Raw genomic sequence first — 15,525 nt, 5'->3', positions numbered from 1 at the left:
TTATTTCGCAGATAACAATTACTATCTATATATCGACACCTACAAGAATTGAATATTTGTTGTAATACATATTTTTGTATGAAAAAATAATCATTTCCCACGTTGTCAATTAACCACTAATCCACAATCCACAATTAAATATACCATTGAAGTCCGCCCATCATGTAAGCTAACCCTACGCTTGCAACATAACGGTATAGCGGCGTTTACTTGGTCACCAATAACTACCGGATTATGAAATAGCGGTTTTCCATTTAAAAAAATGTATCGTTTCCTAATTATGAGCAAGTAAGGTCGATTCTGAACTATATAAGCTGGGGTTGATACCGAAACTTTATCTTGTGGTCTAACAACACCGAGCAACAACATGAACACTCTTGTAAGTATATTACATCAGAATTTACTCGATTTGAAAAAAATATTTTGCCTCTGGCTAGTTAAACGATCTTATACTATTGTTTTCATTGGGTGTGTCATTTTAGTATTTTTTTAAACAAGGATATGTGTTTGCAAAATAATATGTTTGTAATTTCATTGTAGAATATCACGTGTAGCGTGTTTTAAAAACTTCAAACGTTTTCTCTTTGTCGCATGTAATTAAACTGTATTGAATTTTTTTGGTTTGTTTAGAGATTCTTTTTTGTCAGTTTTTCCAGATTTCAAATAATTCTTCTAAATATTGATATTTAAAAAGTTTTCCTGTGTCTTCCAATGCCTAACCGCCATTTTCTCTATACGTCTACAGGTTTTTCTCTATTTCTCTAGCTCTCGTTTCTCGATTGATGCCTTCTCTCCAGCTAAAGCGAGGACTTCCTCTTTTCCTTCTACCATGAGGTTGCCACTTTAGGATTTGTTTTGGAAGTCGATCTTCGGCCATTTTTTTGGACTTGTCCATAATATCTTAGTTGGTGTGTACCAATATCTTCTACTATTGATGATATACTTTCATGATATCTTTTATTCTACTGTTAGTAACTCTTTCCAATCTCCATTTCCCTGTCGAACGTCTCAAGAAATTAATTTCCGTTGCCTCAAGTTTTCTCTTGTGTCGTTCCTGTATCCGCCATACTTCATTACTGTAGTGATTATGTTTTTAACAATAAGTGGGAATTTATCACATTACACTTTTGTTGTCAGTCTTCATTTTTCTTATGGCATATCATTATTGCACTTTGGCTAGTCAGCAAGTATTTTTGTATTACGAAAAATGGAAAAAAAATAACTCAATTCAACTAAGATATCTTTATTCATTTTAGTTTGTAGCCATCTTCGCCACTTTGGCTGTTGCCGCCAGTGCTGGAGGTATTGGACCTCTTGGACTTGGAGTTGGAGGACTAGGTCTTGGAGTTGGAGGACTAGGTCTTGGACTAGGAGGTAAGTTTGGATCTATTTAAAGTAGATCAATTGTATCAGAAATACTTCATTTTCTTCTTTTCATGCTGTCACACTTTCCCTCCAACAACTTTTGCTGTATGCGGCACACTTTCCCTCCAATTTATCTGCTACACCTTCTTCGTGTGCTATGTACTTTCATAACGTTGGTCAACATCATACCTATCTTATTTTTATTCACTGCTACCCTAAATAGCATGCTTGGATCAAGACCATACCAATCTCATAAGTTTTTCAAACATGAAGTCTTTTTTCGTCTCGGACTGCGTTTACCTACTATTTTCTCTTTGTAGCAATGTATATTTGGAACCACTCGTTCCATGTCCATGTCCAAAGTACTCCAGCTATCTCTTTTTGATTTTTATAGTCACTTATTATAGTATTTGCTATAGTCTCTTTTATAGTATTTTATAGTCTCAGTGATCTTGCTGAGATGTTCTAGTATTGATAAGTTTCGAATCTTCTCCATCCAAGAAACTTTTAAAATTCTTCTCTAGCACCACATTTCGAAAGCCTCAAGGAGATTTAGGTCACTTTTATTAACAGTCCGAGACACCATAATGTAAGAAGGATAACACGTAGCAGTGAAGTAGACGGATTCGCAATGCCAATTTTTGGTCTCTGTTACATAATTCCTTGGTCATCCTTCTAAAATGCGGCTCTGACTTATAGCTGAAGGTCAATAATACTCACTTCATCACTCACATCATTTTTGAAAAACTATTTTGAACATTCCTATCCCAATTTCTCTCCTCATTTAATAATAAATATGGCCAAAAATATTAATAGTTTATTCTCTCTGTTTTAATAGGTCACGGAATCGGCTTAGCTGGTCCCGTCGGTTTAGCTGGCCCCGTCGGTCTAGCCGGTCCCGTTGGTCTTGGTCTTGGAGTACCAGCCCTAGGAGTCGGTGCTCCTCTCGGTTTGGGACTGGGACTTGGACATGGAGTCAAAGTAGCCGCCGTACCCGTACCCGCCGTCAGAGTAGTTGAAGCTTCCGGAGTAGTCACTGGAGCTGGAGCTGCTGGACCATCTGGAGTCGTTACTGGAGCTGGTGCTGTTGGACCTTCAGGTAAGATAAACGAGTACATACGAGACTTATATTGCTTTCTCAGTATTATATTTTATTACTCTTAGAGTTTTGTCTTTGCCAATGTCTTTCTTCTTCTTCACGTGCCATATCAGGAATGTATTTTCAATTATATCCAATTTTTACGATATCAGTTTGATTCCAGTACAAATTTTTTAATGACACGAACATCTTTGTCATTTATTCCTATATTTACTTTAGCTTTACTTTATCGAACGCCTGTTCAAAGTTCACGAAGCATACAAATACATATTTTCTTTGATCACAGCATTTTTGTTATAAGATATTTAGAGAAAAAACTGCCTACCTGGTTACCATCGCATTTCTAAAACCAAACTGGGTATCTTCTAGATCTTCTTCGCATTTGCATCTAATTCTGTTGTGGAGTATTCTTAGGAAAGGCTTAAGAGTGTAGCTCATTAAGCTAAAGGTATTGCGACAAAGATGGACTTAGCAAGTCTATGGGATTCACTCTAAATATATTGCATTAAAAAGTTTTACTACTACTTTTATGTTAACTTCATCTATTAGTTTCAGCAATTAAGTTGGTGTATCATCTGGACTACAAGCTTTCCTAATTTTAACATTTTTTATAGCGTGTCGTACCTCTGATTTCATAATTTCTGGCCCATCAGTACAATTTTGGTAGAATTCGGTAATATTATTTCTGTCATCTTTAAACAACTCTGATATTTACCTACAGCTGCCACTATCTTCTTACTTCGTTCCCATTTACAAAATTTTTGTAGATGTCTATATTCTATATTCTTTACAATAATTCTTCTTTGTAGATGTCTATATTCTGTTTTATTCTTATTATAAGTCAAAGTTGTTCCATCATTTTGAAGATGCCGTCTGTCATTAATGTATTTATTTTGAATAGGTAAGTTACTTCTATAATCATTGTTTGTGGAGATTTCGCTAACTTAGTTTTTAAATTCATTCCACAGTTTATATGGATCTTCTAGTTGTTCTCCGATATTCTTTATTCTATTCTTAAATCCTTTTTAATGTTATTTTTATGTTTATATCGTCAAAGTTAAGCACATTGATTTGTGGTTGTTGTCACTGGATTTGTTTTAACTTTAGGTTAATATCTGATTAGATCCAATATCTGCCACTAGAAATGGAGTGACTTTTTTGGCGGCATTTTGGAAGCTCTCACTTACAAGTACTTATATAGTTTATTTGATTTCTTGAAGACCCAAGGGTTACTGTCCTCATCAAATGGGGCTTTCCAGGTATATAGTCGTGATTGGGTCGTTTATACCAAATGCTTGCAATGATGATGTTTTATTTACAAAATTGTAAAAGTCATTATTACTTAAATAACAACCTGTTACTTATTATATATTTTGCTGCAGGAATCGTAACTGGACATGGAGCTGTAGGACCCACCGGTCCCAACGGTAGAGGTGTCGCCATCGCTGCCCCCGTTGCCGTTGCAGCTCCAGCTGTAGCTGTAGCCCCCGCAGCCGTCGGTGTTGTCGGTGTTCCCGCCCTTGGTTTGGGTCTCGGTAGAGTCGGACTTGGACTCGGAGGACACGGACTCGCCGGAATCGGAGGACTCGGAGGACTCGGTTTGGGAATCGGTCACGGAGTCGGACTCGGGCTCGGACTCGGTGGTCACGGAGTTAGAGCTTGGTAAATTGTTGTTGCCGTTTAGGATTTTTTAATTGTGATGAAAAACTGCCATGATCTATTTTTGTATTTATTTATTTAGTGTTCAATAAAATAAGTTGCGTCATAAGTAGTTCTTTTATTTATCTTATCATTTGGCAATAGACAATAAATTACATAATAATGTAAAAGTGCTTACATAATATTTATCCAAAATGCAACAGAAAACCATGTAAAAATTGCAGAGGACTATCCTTGGCAAATACAGTCAGTAGAGTGTATGGATCAGTAATGAGAAATCTGATAGAAGAGGAAGAGAAAGAAAGAAAAAGAACAAAGCATATTTCATAATGAAAAACATATAATGACAATAATATATTCGTAAATCCTTAAAAGCAGTAATTAACAAAGAAATATGTATACCTAACATTTTTAGACTTACTGTGATTTAATAATCACATTTTTATTATAGGTCTACAAAATATCAAATTTAAATAAATTCAGGATCATCTAAATATAAATCATTTGAATATAATGTGATGAAATTAATAGGGAACTTGCATAAAATTTGAATTCGAAAAAAATGGTATAATCACAACAGAACATAATTTAGAACCTGTATCAAAGATAAAAAAGTTTTGTTTGTCTTTCGTTTGGCCCCTAAAGACGACTAAAAATTCAACTTATACTAGCCACCCCAAAACGCGTCGTGACGTCACGGGGTTGTATGTTTACATTCTACACCAATAATTGTATATATAATTTTATATTAGACACTATAAACGTCAGTAAAAAATATAGTTATGTGACGTTAAAAGTGTTTTTGATCGTTTGAACTATTCATAGAAAATTTGTACTTTTACAAAAAGGTTTTATTTTCAATAGTAAACCTTCTTTCCTTTCCTTCAAAAACTGTATCAAACTCCAATCTCAACAAACTGGTATATATTATTACAACGACATACAATAAATGTCATTAGAATATAAATATTTTCCTTTATTCCCCGACGACGAGCTGGCCAAATACCCAAGTAGGTGGAGGCCAATAAACTAAAGAAGAAGAAGAATAATATACGTAAATATAACCATAAACGGAACCACATAGTTAAACTCTGTGACGTCACGGGTCGTTTGAACTATTTTGAGATAAAGAAGACTTTAAATTTGTACTTCTAAGTTATTATGAGTTTTTGAAGCGTGAAATTTTGGAAATCTCATTTTTATACAAAACTGAACATTATTATGTAATAAAAAAAATGTGCAAGTTCCCTATTAAATATTTTAATTAGTTAAAAGTAAACAAAAAAATATATCACGCATCAACTCTCAAGGAATAAAGGTTGGAGTCAAGGATGTATATAAATGATAAATAAAACAAATGAATAAATAAACACAAACAAACTGACTAACAACAAAAAATTGGACAAATTCTTCAACTGAATAAAAAAAAGTGTGGATTCAAAAATTCCTTTAAATTTTTAACACTCCCTCTCACTCAAACACCCCTTTTTTACGAAAAATGTTTCACGTTTAATGTGTCCTCTAGTAAAGTGTACTAATCACGATTGGGTGCTTAGTTTTTTTTCAGCGCATCAGGTTTTTAGGGAAAGTGTGTTTAAAATTTTTCATGAAAACTGCCAAAAATACTGAAAGAATATTTATTGAAAGTATATTTAGTACAAAATTACACTGCAAACTTGAGTTGTTGTAACAAATTATAGAGAAAAGTACAGCCTTAAATGTGCCGAATCATTTAGTGTTCGTTGACTTAAAGAAGGCGTATGATACAATATCCTTAAAATGATTGTTTGAAATATTAACGACGACAAGCCTAAGTAATGAATACATCAACATGTACATAAATTTAAAAATTGTCGTTAAAATTAAGAACAAAATTTTAGACACATTTTCTGTCACAAAAGGCGTAAGGCAAGGATGTCCATGATCTCCAACTCTATTCAAAATCTATATTCAATTCAAATCAAATCTATATTCTCAAGGGATGGGAAATAGAACTAGGGAACAAATATATGTATAACAATTTTTTTTCGCAGACGATCAAGTGCTTATGGTAAACGATTAGGAAAACATGGATTTTATGATTTGAAAATTAACCGAAAAATTCAAGAAAGCGCCAATCCAAATCCTGCCATCAAAAATCTTTGCGCCAACCCGCACACAAGCGCCACTCCAGTAAACCACTGTATAAATTACCGGTCACATATCGGTAACAACAGTATTGCGTTGTTCAGTGAACATTGTATACTAAATTTACATTCAAGATGCAGCAGAAATAAACAAACCAACACACGTTAAATTCTACTAAGAGCACTCCCGAATCATAATTTACAATGTATATACATTGTAAATCCCAAATCATGATTTCCAAAGTTTATACATTGTAAAGTATGATGCGGGAGTGCTCCTAGTAGCATTTAACGTGTCTTGGTTTGTTTATTTCTGCTGCACCTTGAATGTAAATTTAGTTTAGTAGTGCTTGAGGGCTCAGAAGACTGAGGACCCCAGAAGCCCTGAAGATGACGTCAGAGAGGACGTCGAAAGCTCGACCAATAGAATATCGATGAATTCTTCTCAAATTCTTGTAATAATATTGATTTTAACAACAAAAACAAAAAAGCCAAGATTATACTGGAAATATGCAAACGTTCGTTCCTGAATTTGGTATTTCAAGCTGCAAAGGATAGATATTACTTCACTGAAATTGTTGTTAACATTTATATTAATGAAGATAGTGCATTAAGAAGAAAAAGGAGTCTTAATAATTTCAAATAAGCTTTTTATCTGCGAGATTAATAATAGTCCAGGGATATAATATTTTTCTCGTGACACATCCCCCTCCAGGCCGAAACCAAATTATTTGAGTAGTATGGACATCTATATTAATAACCTATATGTTTCCTGCAGCAGATTTTGATGATATACATAGTTATAAACAAATGAAGATCAAAAAACGGTAAATTTTCACTTTTTTCGTCTATAACCAAAAAGTTAAGCATTTTAAACAAATTTGAGAGTAAGAAATTCATAAATCGTCTAAAAGATTTCAATATGCCGTTCGCTGAATATGTTTATCCTTATTGGTTGCTTAGAAAATTGCAAAATAAATCATAACTTTTGAGTTTTTATAAATATTTATAACTTATGTAAAAATTAACTTAGAACCTTCTTATTACACGAATTGCTGAGAATTCTGGTGTTTAAATTATATTTTAAATTTCAAAGCAATTGGTCAAATAGTTTAAAAGTTATTTAATTTGTTTTTCCCAAATTCATTTTTTTTTTCAACACTATAATTCAGAAAATTATGAGATTACAGTAAGACTTCTGACAGTTTATGGAAGAAAAACATTTATACTATTGACTTAATTAAAAAAAAATGGCAAAAAGTAATTTTAAACAGTGTAAAATTATTTTGCAAAAACACGTAGATTTTTTGCTTACTTATAAACAATTAGATTAACTTTTTAACCGTTACCCGTAGAAAAATTATTTTTTCATATTTGAAAAGACTGAATTTTTATACACATTTAGAAAGAAAAATAATTGTCCGAGGACAATCAGGGACAAAGTTAGCCCCCCCATTTTTTAATTTACATGTTTTTGCAAAATAATTTTGCAGTACTCAGAATTATTTTTTGTCATTTTTTTTTTAAATTAAATTAATAGTATAAATCTTCTTCTTTCATATACTATCCAAAGTATTAGTGTAACTTCATCATTTCCTGACTTATAGCGTTGCAAAAAAAATTTGGGATAATCAAATTAAATACCTTTTAAACTATTTGACCAATTGCTTTGAAATTTAGGGTATAATTTAAGCACCAGAAGTCTTAGCATTACGTGTAATAAGAACGTACTAAGTTAATTTTTACACAAGTTATGAATATTTATAAAAACTCAAAATTTATGATTTTTTTTTTCAATTTTCTAAGCAACCATTAAGGACAGACATATTCAGCGAACGCCATATTGAAGTTTTTTATACGATTTATGAGTTTCTCATTCTCAAATTTGTTTAAAATACTTAACTTTTTGGTTATAGACGAAAAAAGCGAAAATTTACCGTTTTTTGATCTTCATTTGTTTATAACTATGTATATCATCAAAATCGGTTGCAGGAAACATATAGGTTATTAATATAGATGCCCATACTACTCAAAAAATTTGGTTTCGGCCTGGAGGGGGTTGTGTCACCAACAGGATATTTGTTCCTTATTTCTCTGAACTATAAAGAAGATTCCTAATACATCATTCACAATCTCTGTTAAAATCCGCGTAGTCCAAAGAAACATTTTAACCGTATTGACTTACTTTAATTCCAAAAAATCGTGGTATAGTACACATTGAAACTTTTTTTGATGATATCCTGTAGTAAAATGTCGTATCATAAAATATTAGCTATTTTTGGACATTTTTTGTGTAAAGTGTCTCAGTGAGTGCTCTTAGTTCGCTCCTGTTGTTTTCTCAATGTCCAGTTCGGTCCATGCGATTGTTTTCGTAGGATATTAATACGGCAAGTAATCGAACTATCAAAGTGGATACGAAACATATCAGGTAACCGATGGTGATTGAAACAGAAGTGGTCGAAACTCTCGAAGTATTCGAACTATAGAAGGGTTAAAACTTACATTACTTAGAAAGGTACATACTTACTTAGCCATTTAGCCGATTGCCACAAACCCAAAAGCAATCCAACTCGAAACTCCGGATCTCTAATGAAACATAAACGGTCACATATCGGTAATAACAGTATTGCGTTGTTCAGTGAACACTGTAGTAGTGTCTGTAGGCTCAAAATACTGAGGACCCCGGAAGCCCTGAAGATGACGTCAGAGGGGACGTCGAAAGCTCGACCAAGAGAATATCGATGAATTCTTCTCGAATTCTTGTAATAATATTGATTTTAGCAACAAAAACAAAAGAAAAGTCAAGATTATACTGGAAATATGCAAACGTCCGTCGCTGAATTTGGTATTTATTACTTCAGAGTAATAGATAGATATTACTTCACTGAAATTGTTGCCAACCTTTAATAAAGATAGTGCCTTAAGAAGAAAAAGAAGTTTAATAATTTCAAATAAGCTTTTTTATATGAGATATTAATAAAATAGATTCTTAATACATAATTCACAATCTCTGTTAAAATCCGCGCAGGCCAAAGAAACATTTTAACCGTATTGACTTACTTTAATTCCAAAAAATCGTGGTATAGTACACATTGAAACTTTTTTTGATGATATCCTGTATTAAAATGTCGTATCATAAAATATTAGCCATTTTTGGATATTTTTAGTGTAAAGTGTGTCAGTGAGTGTTCTTAGTTCGCTCCTGTCGTTTTCTCAATGTCCAGTTCGGTCCATGCGATTGTTTTCCTAGGATATTAATACGGCAAGTAATCGAACTATCAAAGTGGATACGAAATATATCAGATATCCGATGGTGATTGAAACAGAAGTGGTCGAAACTCTCGAAGTATTCGAACTGTAGAAGGGTTAAAACATGATGTACATACTTACTTAGCCATTTAGCCGATTGCCACAAACCCAAAAGCAATCCAACTCGAAACTCCGGATCTCTAATGAAACATAAACGTAATGAAATAGCGCCGTCAATGTATATAGAAAGGGCTCGGGCAATTACAGGTAACTAATACTCCTTGATACGTGTTTAAAGTTAGCTGCATTGTTTACTAGGTGACCGCAGAGCCAAGAATAATGGCGCAGGCAGGTCGACTCGAACCATGACAAATGGCATTCGCGTCCAGCCCCCGTCCAGGTTAATACCGCTGCTTGGCAAACTTCGATAGGCGAAATTCCAGAAACTTTAGACAACTGTCCACTCAATACAAATCTCTCTGCAGACTCCATTTAACAACCTAGATAACCTTTGCGGATGTTATAAGGAATTTCATAATCGCTTGCAACTTAGGGCAAGATCTATTTGGACATATTGATATTACTTTGAAGATTTATTAGAGACACAGGGTTCGAATTACGCTTAAGGTATATATCAGCATTCGGATACAATTAGCAAACTTTCAAATGTTTCAAATGTGTCCAGTGGCGTGTCAAACAATTGCAAGAACTTTAGCTTTGATTAAAAACCAAGTGTAAGGTCTCGTTTTATGGGTAGATACGTTCTACAGAAAAGCGCATATAAAAAAATCGCATAAAAAAAGACTACTTGCATTGAAAAAGAAAGGATACGTTCTGTAAATTTCTAAAATCACATAAAATGGTGGACGTTTGTCCACCAAAAATTATATGTCTTTGATATTTTTGTCTCCATTGGGCCACATAAAATCTTAAAGAATAAATTAAAAATGCAGACTAACGATATTGAGATTGCAAAAATCTTTTCTAATGGAACATAAAATTTTACGACACTTAATTAAATGTTTCAATCCAGAAATCAAAATGTGCTGTTTATTATACTGCAACTTGAAATCAGCAACATTTAAACTCTTAAATACTTAAACATTTAAATTCAATTTCAAAACAATTACAGGTTATACCTTTCTAGTCCAAGTAATGAAGCTTAAAATAGGACAAAACCTCGCAATTTTTACAGAGTGGATCGATTTGCTTGAAAATTTGAGAATAAGTAGTGGATAGTCCAAGGATCAAAATTTATATGATGCCGAAAGGCGCTTTTACCATGGGGGTGGTTGCCACCTCAACTCGAGGGTGGAAATTTTTTATTACAGTTTGACAGCAAAAGTTGGTAAAAACATTCATTCTAAGCAAAAACGTTCTATACATTTTTTTGATAAAAGTAACAGTTTCGATTTATTCGCTATCGAAAGTGTTAGTTTTATATAGAAAAAATCAATGTTTTTAATCAGTCTTCTGCTAATAGAGAGATATTGCAAATTTAATACAGCCTACGTTGCGCTATTTGCACCGCGCTATTTTGACAGAATTGACATTTCTCAGACGTGTCATAAATACAGATATTGCTCAACATTTTGGTGGCGGTATTTTACGGCTCGATTATGTTTGTCTAATTTGTATGCAATTTTGGATCAAGGTTTAGTTAGAAGCTCTCATTTTGGCCAATGCTAATGATAAGAACATCTAGTTTATCATCTTGCACATAACATTCTGGAAGATGAACATACACCTATTACATGCTAAAAATAAAGAATTTGATTTAAATGGAAGGAAGGTTTGAATTCTCTTCCAAATATCGAGCATGAGAAACAAATGATCCTTGAGTGTTCTTAAAATAAAAAAATTTCCTGTTGTACACTTCATGTTTTCCTGAACTAACGTCCAATTTTCTGAATAAGTCAATTGATTTTGATGTTGTTCTGAAGCTATTTTCTTGTGGCATTTTTATAATCAAGTATATTTAAATGGGAAATAAGCCACAATTTTACCTAAAAATGATTTTATTAACGTTTCGACGCCCAAGTCGGGTGTCGTTGTCAAAATACAAAATGAAATTAATAATAATACAAAATAAAATTTTGTATTTTGACAACGACACCCGACTTGGGCGTCGAAACGTTAATAAAATCATTTTTAGGTAAAATTGTGGCTTATTTCCCATTTAAATATACTTAATTGATTTTGACTTACAACTTATTTTAATAAACACAAATCGTCATCAGATGTAAATCTAATTCGTTTGCTACTGTCTGAGGTACTCATTTTAGAAAATCATTACAAATAAACTTAGTTTAAATGAAAGAAAAACAACAAACATAACCTGAAAAGAAAATAGCGCAACGAATACCGCACAGCGTAACGGCTCCCCTAATAACGGCAGGCACTATTTCCAATAACGCAGCGTAAGCCAATTATCACATCTGCGCATGCTCTACTGTCAAAATAACGCGTGCTGTAATACAGCAAGTGCAAAAGTGACTATGCAATATCTCTCTATTAACTCAAAAAGTTTCCGTTTTATCAAAACAACTTTGCTTAACAAAAATCTACCTTTTGAAAAAATAAACAAAACCGGTTTTTTAAATATTCTTTAAGACCAATAGTAATCGAGCTATACTTTATTATATGTTAGCTCGTCTTCGTCAAATGCTAAATATTGTAGTTTCAAAGTCTAAAGACGGGAAAACTATGCATTTTTCCATGATAACTTGTTCAAACTAATTTAAAGTATTTAAAAATATCTATCTCCGGGAAAAAAAGTCTCTAGCTCAAAAATTAAGTGACTTATAATAAAAAGAATGTCAGTCCCTATTTTTTCAGCGAAAAAGTGATTGGAAGCAACCTCCTAATCACCACCCTATTTAAAATTAGTCATTGACCTTATTTGGTCTTTTTTATTTATTATGTATTAATAATTGGTTCTAGAAGTTTGACCGGCTTAGAATGATTAGTTTAAAAAAAATGGAGTTAAAATCGAATAACGATTTTTTGTAGTTTGGAAAAAAATGGCCTTTTCTTCAGAATAGAAAGATTAGCATCAGAGATACGGAAAAATGTTTAAATATGAAATTGTAGGCTATTTAATTCCCAATAACTTGGTTTGCAAAAATTTTTTATACGGTAAAAATTGAGTGAGCTATTGATAATTAAAACTTGTAATAACATTCAAAAACCACCTTTACCAACCCTTTCAAAGTCACCTCTTTTTGCGACTGAGGATTTTAAAAAATTTAATAATAATAGACTTATAGATCTTGTAAAATACTACAAAATTCTTTTTTACCAAACTTTCTAAGATAAAAAATAAAAAAGTTACGGTTAAAAATCAATATATTTTTTTTAAGAAAAAAAAAAGGAGAAATCCAATTGGAAGCATAATAGTGTAATTTAGCGGTGTTTTTAGTCATTGGCCTTATTTATTATTATTTATTTATGTATTAATAAGAGATTCTAGAAGTTTGACTGGTTTAGAATGATTAGTTTTAAAAAAACTGGGGTTAAAAGCGAATAACGAATTATTGTAGTTCGGTAACAAATGCCATTTTCTTCAGAATAGACAGATTAGCATCAGAGATACGAAAAAATGTTTAAGTATGGAATTGTAGGATATTTCATTCCCAAGAAGTTGGTTTGAAAAAAATTTTTCTACGGCAAAAATTGAGTGAATCGTAAATGAGTATTATCGAAAAACATTGATTTTTTCGATATAAAACTAACACTTTCGATAGCGAATAAATCGAAAACTATTAATTTTATCAAAAAAATGTATAGAACATTTTTAGCTAGAATGAATGTTTTTATCAACTTCTGCCGTCAAAATATAATAAAAACTTTCCACCCCCGAGATGGAGTGGCAACCACCCCCATTGTAAAAGGGCCTTTCGGCATCATACAGATTTTGATCATTTGACTAATTACTACTTATTCTCAAATTTTCAAGCAAATCGATCCATTCTATAAAAATTTCGAGGTGAAAAGCTTCGGTTCCTGGACTATTCAATGCAAAACTCAGATTGATGTAATAGCTACATGCTACATCATGTCACAGGGGGAATAACCGAATTGCAAACCCTAAGATTACTGACATCTGGATGGGAATAGTTAATATTAATTCCTACTATTTGTTAATAATATAATTTTTTTTGATGAAATACAAACCGCGCAACTTCAAAATCGCATTAAAATAATCCGCATAAAAAGAGATCTTACTGTATTGTATATATTTATTTTTCCGATTACGTATTTAAGATTTCATTATGTGTATTTTGAAAAAAGAGAACTTACGAAGAAAACAAGAATAATTACGATGGGACTACAATCATTTTAAAATTTATACAATACAAATAAACGGCCCAGTAGAATTAACAACAGAAAAAGAAGTAATACAATTTTACAATGGATTATAACTTAACTATAGATGAAGGTAGAGAAGAATACAAAGCAATAATAATAATGCATGATTGAACGCTAGAGTGGGCAAAGATCATAATAGAGCGATAGGCTGTTAGGATATGTTATATGATAAAAGATAGAACTGACTACAGAAAAAACTCAAGAATAGAGAAATACAAGAAAAATATCAACACGAAGCAAGCGAAGAATTCAAAAAATTAGAAAGCGAGGAAATCCAAAGAAATCTCAAAGAAAAGTGGAAAATATTCAAAAGAACCGATTACTTAAGGCGGAATGACAAAATTTAACAAACATTTTAAGAGGGCAGAATGGTGCACTCAAAGAAAAATCATTGTAAAATCAAAAAAATTTATAATGATTCAACTAAAATCCAATATGTTTTTGCTTCATTAGTGTTTTTATTTAAATTATTAACAGATCTTACGATTTTAAACGCATTTTTAAAATAAGCATGGTCATAGTCATTCTAATTGGTTAATCCTATTAAAACGTCGCACTGTGGTATTTGAAGTAAATAAGTACCATTAAGCAATTGAAATGACCTATATATTTCAATGAACATGAAACACTGTTATTTTTATAATAGTTCTGTATAGATTTAAATGCTGATAATAACATTTTAAAAGTAAATTTGATTTGAAATAAAAATGCTATCCCATTGATTTAAAGAGAAAATGATTTTACTTCCTTGGCTTTCCTTTTGTTTCTAAATTACGTTCTTTTTGTTTTAAAATACGTTCCTTTTATTTCAAAACTTACAGTTCTCTTAAATTATATGTGATAATATTTAATTTAAAAAGAAGTAATATTAGATATCAAAGAAAAGGAAATTCCCTTAATTTTAAATAATTACATTTTTATTATGTATTCAAATCAATATCATATCATTATCGTCCATGTGGTGGTACCGCTCCCGTCTGGAAAAATTTCTGATTCGGTTTTTTTGTGGATTCCTATTCAAAAATGTCCCCTTTAAACAAATCTGAAGGGTGCAGGGCGGAATTTTTGGGCAGAAATTGTTTAAACAATGTTTTTAAACAAATACAAAAGATCACGTTTTTTTTAACCGGAACATATATTTTTAAAAAGACTAAGTTTTCACTCTAATGGCATATAAAACAACATAATGCTATTCCACATCCCACCAGAATGAAAACAATGGGAACCTTCTCTGGTTACACCTCCGAGGCTTCTACAATTTGCAAGCCATACGGATGCTGAGACTAAGGAAGATGAGGGAATTCTACAATTTACAATTCACGTCCCATCTGCTCAGCGCGGTAAAGTTCCAACGAGAATGGTTCCCTTCATACTCCACACAGAGTAAATGTAAATAAAAAAAAATTAATAACCATTTTCAATTTCGTTGCAAAACGAAAACACAGCCGAACCATATTCTAGTCCAATCAGAGAGTGCCGCAAGCACCCCTACCGGTTTCGAAACTTATTAGTCTCTCATCAGGAGGCACATATGCTGCTCTCCCCGATCCAACCAAAACAAAGCCCAGCGTGCAGTCCCGGATTGCAACGAACGAAATGGCATAGATGCCCTAGCGGCAACTGCTAGCAAAAAGACTAAGTTTTCACTCTAATGGC

General features: G+C 32.5%; 1 protein-coding gene across 1 annotated transcript; it reads left to right on the top strand.

The window, feature by feature from the left end:
* The first annotated feature begins 221 nt into the window (after positions 1 to 221).
* Positions 222 to 4,232, top strand: LOC114327378 (shematrin-like protein 2). The gene is made up of 4 exons (XM_028275976.2): positions 222 to 379; positions 1,257 to 1,374; positions 2,204 to 2,464; positions 3,847 to 4,232. Exons 1-4 carry the CDS (start codon positions 368 to 370, stop codon positions 4,128 to 4,130), a joined length of 675 nt encoding a protein of 224 aa, XP_028131777.1. The 5' UTR covers positions 222 to 367; the 3' UTR covers positions 4,131 to 4,232.
* The last annotated feature ends 11,293 nt before the right edge of the window (positions 4,233 to 15,525 follow it).

Source organism: Diabrotica virgifera, chromosome 7 (assembly GCF_917563875.1).
Source record: "Diabrotica virgifera virgifera chromosome 7, PGI_DIABVI_V3a".
Classification (NCBI taxonomy): domain Eukaryota; kingdom Metazoa; phylum Arthropoda; class Insecta; order Coleoptera; family Chrysomelidae; genus Diabrotica; species Diabrotica virgifera.
Note: the sequence above shows the minus strand (reverse complement) of the source record. Positions and strands in the feature narration are given on the sequence as shown.